General features: G+C 34.3%; 1 protein-coding gene and 1 pseudogene across 1 annotated transcript; one reads left to right on the top strand and one right to left on the bottom strand.

The window, feature by feature from the left end:
• Positions 1-34: 34 nt before the first annotated feature.
• On the bottom strand, positions 35-6334 carry LOC109088983 (annotated as a pseudogene).
• A 359-nt stretch (positions 6335-6693) lies between these two features.
• Positions 6694-11006, top strand: zp2l2 (zona pellucida glycoprotein 2, like 2). Its single transcript, XM_042757465.1, is given in 9 exon segments — positions 6694-7045; positions 8024-8214; positions 8345-8443; positions 8528-8684; positions 9361-9550; positions 9690-9834; positions 9905-9983; positions 10505-10621; positions 10707-11006. Coding segments are annotated over 9 exon segments (1413 nt in total). The 5' UTR covers positions 6694-6735; the 3' UTR covers positions 10832-11006.
• The last annotated feature ends 325 nt before the right edge of the window (positions 11007-11331 follow it).

Genomic DNA, 11331 nt, shown 5'->3' on the forward strand with positions numbered 1-11331 from the left:
GATAGATAGATAGATAGATAGATAGATAGATGCATACTTTTTTATCACATTTTATTAGTATAGAAAGATTGCATTTAAAAGATTGCGATTCAATGTTGATCATCGTTTATGGAATGTCTGTGACATTCAGAAGGGAATGACCGTCTAAAATAACCGTGGCATATAGTTTTAATAACCTGGACCATTTCTAAATGACATTTCTTTGATCTTATCAATTGCTGCCCCACACAATTAAGAGCACATGACATTGGTCATGCATAATTCACATTTCCCAAGAGTTTATTTCTGGGACGTGAGCTATGAGTCCTTCAGTTCCTCTTGCTGACTGTGATCCAGGTGTCATCTTTGGGTGTGGTCACCAGCTCATACCTGGCCTCAACCACCTGCCCTTCCACTCTGTGCAGTCTCAACCTGCGCACCAGCGTGCTGAGCAGCACTGCGGCCACAGTATATGCAAATCTAAAGAGAGGAAGAGAAGGATGGGGCAAGAAGATTTGTGAGCTATGGGACATCTGAATGTTTCTTAAAGGAACAGTTTATCCAATAATGAAAAATCTGGTCATCATTTACTCAGCCTCATGATGATTAAAACACATATAATTTATTTCTATGATAAAAAAAAATAATAATAAAAAAATATATATATTCCTATGTTTACATATTGCATTGGTTCTCAACCAGGAGCCAGAGTCCACTAGGGGGAAGCACACCTCAAAATGATTGAGAAAAATTTAAATTAAGGCAAACACACGCTTTAAAATAAGAAAAAAACAGAGATAAGAAATCATGCTAATATTTTTTATTTTAATTAATTCCCTCAACTACCTTGTTTTGAATGAACCAGGGTTTCCATTAATCTTAGAAGACCTGGATATATGAGTGAATTTTAAAAGTGTGTTTTTTAGACCTGTAAAGTTTAAATAATAATAATAATAATAATTTATTGAAATTTCTATACTGATTATACATCTTTCTAGTTACATCAAGATTGATTTAAAAAAACTGGAATTTATGAGTAAAAAAAACTTATCTCGTAATCACAAATGAGTGAAAAAGTAATGTACATTAATTGCTGATTAAGAGTGTGATCCTTGAAAAACATTCAGTTCTTGAACTTCTAGAAATATGGAATTTAATCATTTTAATTGTAATTATTTCAAATTATTTAATTATTTTAAAGGGGTCATAAACTGAGAAATCAAAATGTCCCAAAATGAGACTCACCGGCGCACGCGCAAAGCTGACTTCAAACGTAATTCCCCCGGAACTGCTTCCGTTTACAACAGTGAGCGCAAGCTAGATTCAAGTGATTATTACGTTTTGAATATGGATATGTTTCTTACAAAAAGCATCGATTCACTACAGGAGGCATTTGTTCACCCCCCGGAGCCGTGTGAGACACTTTTTTTATGGAAGGGCGCTTTTTATTTCACGTGGACTTCGTTTTGGACTGAAGCAATGCAACACCCACTGACTGCAATGATAGAGCTTGAATGAATAAAAAGACAATTTTTAATATAACTCCGACTGAATTCGTCTGAAAGAAGAAAGTGATATACATCTAGGATGCCTCAGGGTGAGTAAAACGCAGCCTAATTTTCATTTTTGGGTGAACTAACCCTTTAACATATAGCCAATCCTAGTTTGTGCAAACATAAAGTTTGAAAACAAGCAGCTTTGTCATTATAGCAGTACCAGAAATATCATCACCTTTACATGGGACTATAAATATTGTCAAAGTCCCTTACAATGAAAAGGAACGTCATTCAGCAGATATCTTTGCAGTTATTTTGGGCATACAAGAACAACTCCTTTCTACTTGAATGGGGAAAAATCTGACATTAACTGTCAAATAAATGTTGTTTCTTTCTAAGTCTAGTTGTTTTAAGCTTTATTTACAAAGCAAGACTTATTTTGCCATAATGCACATTACACTTTCTCTCATTCACTGTAATGTGAGTGAACCACCTTAATATATACAGTCTTTAATATTGTCGTGGAAAATGAGTGTCTTGGAATTAAACAGGTTGAGGATCCCTAGTCAATAGGACTCGTAGAGACTACTTTTATGTGGCTTTTTGTCATTTTTGCAGTCTGACTGACAGCGTTCCCATTCACTTTTGCTGTATTAAGTAGAGCAGCCTGAGCATTCTGTTAAACATCTCCTTTGTGTTCAACAGAAAAAATAAATTCATACAGGCTTTGAAGGGCACGCGGGTAAAGAAATGATAAACTTTAAATTTTCAGGTGATCTTTGTTATGGTTATTTATTTAAGAAAATTTCTGTATTTCTCTCCTTGTACCTTAGTTCAGGGCAGGCCTGGCTTCCTGAAAACCCAAGCAGCGAGAAGCTCTTCATTACTGACTCATCAGCAAATCTGTCAGGATTAAACCTGTCAAAGAAGACCAACCAGTGAGAATTCCAGCAAACCATGAACCTTACACAACCTTGTATAAAATTAACACACAAACACACCTGTATGGAAGTGACCAAGTATCTGCATCTTGAAGGACGATGCCCAGGGCATAGATAACCAATGTCTACAAACATACAACCAGAAGTATTTTTAACATTATAGGTCACAGCACTCTCTATATTGACTAGACTAGATATAATGAATGAAACATGCAGAGATTTTTTAAGTTTGTGTGTGGGCCTAGTAATGAAAAAGGCTGGTTCTTACTTCTTTGGGAATGACGTGTTGGTCCACCTTCCCCTCCACCTCCTGCAGTCTGGCAGCCATGGGCGTCAGTTTGGCTGTGCGGACTGTTTCATTCAGCACCTGCTGGCAGTATCTGAGGGACAATGTGATCAAGAATCATGATTTCTAGACAAAGTGATGGCCATGTGGAAGAAAGTATAACTCACAAGGTATTTTATGGAAATCACAGAATTGACACACATATGCCACCTGGTGGAAAGAAAAGAAAATGCACTTAACATGTAAACCCAGGAGAATATTGGAAACCCTTAAGCATGTACATACTGTAAACCAACCTCTCTTGACCAAAACAGCTCTTTAAAAAAAAAAAAAAAAAAAAAAAAAAAAAGGATTATGAAAAAAAAAAAGTAGTATTAATTTTGTCATGTGTAAACATTTTTTCACTTTTGGGTCATTTGATTTAGCATCTGCTAAATAAATAAATGTAAATACCATATGGATAATACTTACAAAATAATATCACAAGCTATGACTGGGGCTCACCTAAGTTGTGGAATCTTCTCCAAGGTTACAGGTTCCTCTCCGAGCACTTCAACAAGCTCATGATAGAGACGTTCCTGCACTGCTTCTGAGACTGATAGGAAGTGAACTGCCCAGATGCACACTGGGAAATAACACAGATGAGAGCAGGCATAAATTATATATAAGAATAACAAAAATACAGACATGAAGGTAAAAAAGAGAAAAGTTACACAGTGTTATTATCATTAACTAAAACTAAAACTATTAAAAACATTTTTGTTTGCTGAAAAAATGCTGAAATAAAATAAAATATTAGATGAACAAAAGTAAACTAAACAAAAATGTAGAAAAGTTTTAAGATTAAGAAAAAAAAAAAAAAAAACTACATAGTAAAAAAATGAATACAAAATTATAAAGCCACACCATAAAAATACAAAATATTAATCTAAAATTAAATTGAAAAATTTAAATATAAAAACAAAAGCTAATGTTAATTAAAACTATAATACTATACAATACTAAAATATATTGAAGCTATGCCAATCAACTAGAAAGAAGAAATTGAAACTCACAGTTAGCAGTGATCACACAGCCAGCCAGAGTAAAAACCATACCATCTTCCATCACCTGAGGAACAGCAAAACATATGAAATAATTGTTTATTTATAACTGATGCATAAATATGTAAATATTAGTATCTCAATTTGAAAATGAATCGTTCTGTGTTGAGCTGATGCTACCTGTCGCTCTGTCAGCTTGGCCTATAAAAAATATAACAAAAAAAGACTAACTACATCATCCTCCACCACTCCTCTTTGCCACAGACTTCAGCACCGACTCCATCTCAGCCAGAGCTGAAAACAACAAAACCACATGATCAACTGACATTGAACAATCAAAAATAAAGTCAGCACTTTCAAATGTTGCTCAGCTGCCTTCTTACCACTCTCATAATGGGCCTTTCTGCTGGAACTCTTCTCTAGGGATCCATCCAGATAACCTTTACCGATCTCAGACCAGATCTATATGCATTTACATGTAAAATATCACATTTTATAATAACAAGAATTTTCATAAGCATGACACTAAATATAACTAGTGAGGAATGCTCACCGCTTCATGGTTCTTACGGAACTGAATGATCTCAGCATCATCCCGAAAGCGACTCCCCATGGCGAGCTGAGTGACAGCCTTCATAGCCAATCCAAGCAGATGAGCACAAAGAGGCGTGTGCTGTGATTTAGGATAAAATGCCCACTTATCAACCAGCTCCTCCACCAGCTAAAAAAAGCAGAGGTTTAAGAGAGAGATTGCATGTTTAAAAATAGGCACTGTTCATTATATTCAGTGTTGATTATTATACGAACAAAAACAAATCACCTATGGTTTAATATCAAAAAGAATTCAAGAACTTTCCTTTAAGGCAGACATCACTGCATCAGTTAGATTTATGCAATGTAGAGAAGAACTTTGTTGTTGGTCCTAATAGTGAAATCCTGAACTAGTGATATAGAAACACTCCTGAACAGACCTGAAGCAATAGAGGGAAGTTGTTCTCCAGGGTTTTATTGATAGCTCCCTCATACACTTTTTTTCTTATCATCGACTCGGTCACTCCCATTCCTGAACCTGACTGGTAACCCAGCAACGACTTGAGCATTGTCTCAAAGGAATCCGCTGAGGAGAGGGTACAAACATATGCATTAGAAAAAGCATGCATAATAATATGCATAAAAGGGGATTTGTATTTTTTCCCATCAAGGTAAAAAAAAAAACTTTGGTATGGCAATAAATGCTACTTTATACACTACCATCCAAATGTTTAGGTCAGAAAGTTTTTTTTTTTTTTTAAATGATCAAAAGTGACAGTAATAACATGTATAGTGTTACAAAAAGGTTTATGTTTTTCAACATTGAAATATTAAGAAATGTTCTTTAACACCAAATCAACATTAGAATGATTTCTAAAGGATCATTTAATGCTGAAAATTACTTTTAAAAATAAATCGGAACAGATGTTTTAAATTGAAATATTTTATTCTTTTTACTGTATTAGTGAGCAAATAAATGCAGCCTGGGTTAGAAAAGAGACTTCTTTCAAAGACATTGAAAAATCTTACTGACCACACACTTTTTGAAAGGTAGCTTATGATGAATCAAATGAATAACATATAAATCACATGTAATTTTATGATGAAATATTAACATTTAATTTATTTAAAGGAAGTTTTTACTCACTGGTCCAGTTGGGGTTGATGTGTTGTCGTAGTTGGTCCACAGCTCCCAGACTGACCACTGGTCTCCCACCAAACCAGAAAGATGCCACAGACCCGAACTCATCATGAAGACCCACCAGGAACTCATGCAGGCTTCCTTTGTTCACTATATCTTGCAGATTCCCATCTCTGGAAAAGTATGAAAGAAATACGTTTGTTGGAGAAATTGACTAAAGATCAAAAGAAAGAAAAAGAGAGAGAGAGAGAGAGAGAGAGAGAGAGAGAGAGAGAGAGAGAGAGAGAGAGAGAGAGAGAGAGAGAGGACAGTATCGCAAACTCTTACTTCTCTTCTGTGGGGTTTAGTCCAGGCACACCAGAGGCACTTCTAGATGACTGACATTAAAAAAAGAAAACCTTGGGTTAATATACACATATATGAAATATGAAAGTCCCATGATAGCAAATTACAGCGGATTTAATGGCTAACTTTCTTTAACATATATCTAGCTTTTTATCAGAAAATGCGTATTCTCTCAAAAAATAAGTAACGTTAACTGTAAACTCAAGAATATTCTTCTAAATGCAGCAGGTGAGAATTTAAACCGAACATGTGTAATATTCATATTTTATATAAAACATAATCACAACAACTACAAAACAGTTTGCAAAACAGATCAGATAATATTTAGATTTTTCACCGGATACAAATACAGTACGGCACCGATCAGGATAATGACAAATGTCACTGCAAATATAGCAAAATCCAGCATATTTGCTTTTCAGAAATGTCTAATGACCGTCATAAATGTAATCAAACTGTTCACTGGACTAGTAGCTAACAATCCACGTCTACAGTGGTCATCAGAAACCTGCGCTTCTGTAGCTCGGTGCTCAACTACACATCCTGTGAACAAGGCTAATCCAATCAATCGCAGAGCGTTGTTGTTTAGGGATACTTATTTGAAGTCTGTTTAGTACCGCCTGGATATTTTATTTTAACCAACACACCTTCCATAATTGCTAATTATTTTTATTATAATTTTTTTTATTTTGTACCCACATATGCCAAAACAGGTTAATATAAATCATCATTGTCCCTCCTTTATTATTTATTTTGTAATACGAGTTATTTTAATTATAACTCATCATATAAGTCGTTTTGTAAAATTGTAAATGTGTGACTAAGCTGTAGTATTAACTCTTTTTTTACTATATTGTGAGTTTGTTTATAATTATGGGGGCGGAGCTAATGGTAATTAGGCTCGTTATGAACTCTTTAAATGTGACACGCAGGAAAAAGTACGCACTTAGCGAAAGTAAGCCGCAAAAAAAAAATGTTGGTAATCGCAGCGTTAATTGCGTTTACGCTTAGTGTATATTTGAGCAATGCTCAGGATCCGCAGTTCCCCTGGCAGCTGCCCCAGTCTCAGGCCGGTGGTTTATCATTCTCCCCGGTCCTGAAGGAACTTCCCCAGCAGAGCTTTTCACCGGAGCTGAGTCAGATCACATCCCTCTCTCATCGAGCAGCATGATCGAACAGAATGAGCGCATAGACTGGCTTGAAAATCAATGACATCACTCCGGCTGAATGTGAGGATATCAGCTGCTGTTATGATGCGGGGGGCTGTTACTATGCCAGGGCAGGTGAGCTTGAAAATCAATGATTATACCTTTTATATATACACTTTAGGATCACGGTGCAACTATAATTGGCATTACCATAGTACTTTATTGTTAGTATTTTTAGACATTAATCATAATTTTACTGATAGTAATAGTAACAGATATAATAGTATAATATATTATTATTATTATTATTATTATTATTATTATTATTATTATTATTATTATTATTATTATTACTATTATTATTATTATTATTATTAATATATATATATATATATATTTTTTTATATATAAGATTCTTATGCTTTAAAAACAGCAATATTGTGAAATATTATTACAATATAAAATCAAAGCTTGCTAGTTTATTTTTTTAGCAGCCACTTCATCAATCTTCAGTATCAGTTCCACATGATCCTTTAGAAATCATTATAACTATGCTGATTTGTTCAAGTAACATTTCTTATTGTTCTCAATGTTGAAAACCGTTTTTGCTGCTTATTATTTTGTGAAAACTGTGATACACTACCATTCAAATGTTTGCAGTAAGTACATTTATTAAAAAAAAAAAAAAACAATATTACTGTTTTATAGTATTTTTCATCAAATAAATGCAGTCCTTGTGAACATAAGCGATTTCTTTCAAAAACAGTAAAGAATCTTAATTATTCCAAACTATTGTATTTTCATACTACTAGTGGGAGTGAAAATTCATTTGACATCTATGGCACTGTTTTAGGCTATTTTTACATAAATATCATTTTTATTTTATAGAAACCATCTACATTGATTTAATTATTGTTATGAGTTGTGATCCATGGATTTTTCTGGTGATTACTATAGGTTTCCTCCAAATACCACCATAAAACTATGATTAATATGCATTAAATGTATGAAAAAATATATTATTTAAGCACTGTCACTGTATAATACCTCTGATTGCAATTGTGTGCAAAACATTACATTGAAGGTTTTTTTTTTTTCCTGTGTTTGTTCCAGTTACTCTGCAGTGCACGAGAGATGGGCAGTTTGTATTGGTGGTTGCTCGAGATGCTACCATGCCACGCATCAGTTTAGATTCCATCCACATGCTGGAGAATGACCCCAGTGGCCGCTGCGCTTCTGTCGACAGCACTGCCAGCTTTGCCATCTATCAGTTTACTGTTAGCTCCTGTGGCACCAGAATGAAGGTGGGTATTAACCGTGGAAGAGCCTTCGAGCATGTTATTAATCATGGGGGAGAAAGAGCATGACATTGTTGCATCACTGTTTTAGTTTACCCTATGGTCACTATTATTTGTCCTCCATTATGTCCTTCAGGAAGAAAGCGGTTTTGTTATTTATGAGAACATGATGTCATCCGCATATGAAGTGGCCGTTGGACCTCGTGGATCAATTTCGAGGGACAGTTCTTATGAGTGAGGAGGCTCATCTGTTTTTATGCTGAAGTTTTTGGTTACAATCAGTGGAAGGTGGCCCAGTATTTCCTATCTGTGTCCTGAACTGAAGTTCCAGTGCAGGTATTCGGGATCAGCAGTTGAGGCTCTGGTGGTGGAGGTGAATACGGTTCCTCCTCCTCCCCCGGTCTCTCAGAACGGCCCGCTCCGAGTGGAGCTCAGGCTCGCCAGTGGACAGTGCTCTACTAAAGGATGCTCTGATGGTGAGCAGAATCCTGAAATGCAAATTTCACAGCAAAACCAATAAGAGTCATGTTTTGCACATGTGGCTAATCTAGTAAACTCATTTAATTTAATTACATATTTTGCAAAGTCATCCTAAAATGTTCCTGTTCAAACAATACAAGGTCCCAAAAATCTAGAAATATTAAATTTGACTGTTCTCCAATAGCCAAAATGTTAAAGAAATTTGATAAAATATCAGGACACAGTACAAAAGTAACAGTAATGTCTAAATACACTATCATTTAAAAGTATGAGGTTAAGATTTAAAATGGTTTATAAAAAAAATAAATAAGTCTTATGCTCACCAAGGCTGCATTCATTTAATCAAAAATACAGTAGAAACAGTCATATTGTGAAATATTATTACAATTTTAAATAACATTTGTTTTAATGTATTAATGTAATTTATTCTTGTAATGGCATCATTACTTCGGTCTTCAGTGTCACATGATCTTTCAGAAATCATTCTAATATGCTGATTTGGTGCTCAGAATTGTTTTTATTAATATTATTAATAAGGTTTTTTTTTTTTTTTTTTTTTTAATTACCTTGAATACCACTAATATGGAATTCATTCATTACCAGGTCGATGATTATCACTGTACGATGTGATGCAATTGATTTAATTCAATATTCTCTGTGTATTTATACCAGAGGATATGTACACCTCATACTACTCGGAGGCAGACTACCCTGTTACTAAAGTGTTGAGAGAACCTGTGTATGTGGAGGTGCGGATTCTGGAGAGGACTGATCCAAACCTTATCCTGGTCCTAGACCACTGCTGGGCCACTTCTAATCCTGAGCCCACCAGTCTGCCTCAGTGGGACCTTTTGCTAAATGGGTAAACCTAAATTCTTTCATAGCAACTCCTCTTCCCCAATTTATCGAAATAAGTGTAAGGGAATGTGGGCATTTTGTTCAATTCCAAAATGACAGCCTCAAATTATGCAAATCACTGGTTTACTTGTTACTCTTCATAGCTGTCCATATAAGGATGACCATTACCTGACCACAATGCTTGCTGTTGAGCACTCAGGACTGCAGTACCCATCTCATTACAAACGTTTTGTTGTGAAGACGTTCTCTTTTGTAGATCAGTCCTCACTTGTGCCTCTGCAGGAAAGGGTATGTACTGTCTTGCCCACCACATTTCTCCTTCCCTCTCACTTATTTACCTCTGCCACGTCTTTACTAGATTTTTATTCACTGCACTACGTCTGTTTGCCATCCCTCCATCACTGAGTCATGTGAGCCCAGCTGTGGCAGCAGGACAAGTGAGTACACCTATAGATTCAAGATATTGTGGTGAATTATAATAATAGTTATTAATATTGCTACTATTACTAATTCTATTTTGTTGTTGTTGTTCAACCAATATGCATTCATATTTATAAATATGAAGAAATGATAATATTATTATAAAAACACATTTTCAACAATTACAATTTAATAATAATAATAATAATAATTATTATTATTATTATAATAATAATAATAATAATAATTATTATTTATTAAATAATAATAATAATAATAATAATAAAAATAATTTATTAAATAATAATAATAATAATAATAATAATAATAATAATAAATGTATTAATAATTATCAATTACAAAAATGTAACATTTAATAAATATGAATAATTATCAACATTATTAACTGTTAAATTATTAATTGAAAACCATTAAAATGTAATATTTAATAATAATAATAATTTATTATTATTATTATTATTATTATTATTATTATTACTTTATTTAAAACCCCCCTTTTTTCTTCTTTGTCCTTTAGGAAGGTCCATTTCAGAAGACTTGAAGGATTCTGAGGAAACGGTTGTAGTTTCGAGTGGGGAGGTCATACTTGTATCCCATTTGCCAGATTGTGAGGCAAATCTAGCTGATAAGGAAGGTAAGAACTCTCTGTGTTTGTTAACATTCATATAGTTAATGACCCATGCAACTAGCTTTAACCTGGAAATGTTTGCCTCTTCTAGTCCCGCAGATATTGGATTATGGATTATGGGCAGCAGGAGCTCTCACTGTGTTAGGTGTCTCTGGGCTTGTGGTGGCTGTTTTAATACAGCCGGCCAAACCTCGCCCTCAGCCCGCTCCAGTGTGACGTTAATAAAATAACAAAAAAAGGTGACACCTTGTGCGATCACTGGTTTATTTAAAAATTGCTGAGACCTTACAATAGGTAAGTGTTTGGCATTTCTAATATATACAATGACAAATCTACAACCATGTATCAAAATATATTTGAGGAAAAAAATGCCTTCAGGTGCCTTATGCAGTGATGTTTCCCTTCTCTTCTTCTGCTGTTTGGCTCATTGCCTATCTTTCCATCGACATTTTAAAAACTCTTCAGATGGGACAACATGCATTGGAATATTAATGCAAGTTTTAATTTCTAATTTTAAATTTCGTTTTTTCTAACTGAAGATGTTTTCAGAATTAATACTGTGTAGCCCACCTACTATAAATATTATCTTACTATATATTATAATATATATATATAATGATATATTATATAGATTAATCGATTGTATATGTCTGTAGTTGTACTGGTAGTGTATGCTATGTATGTGTGTGTGTGTGTACTTATTCATGTATGTATGT

This window comes from Cyprinus carpio, chromosome A6 (genome assembly GCF_018340385.1).
Source record: "Cyprinus carpio isolate SPL01 chromosome A6, ASM1834038v1, whole genome shotgun sequence".
Classification (NCBI taxonomy): Eukaryota; Metazoa; Chordata; class Actinopteri; order Cypriniformes; family Cyprinidae; genus Cyprinus; species Cyprinus carpio.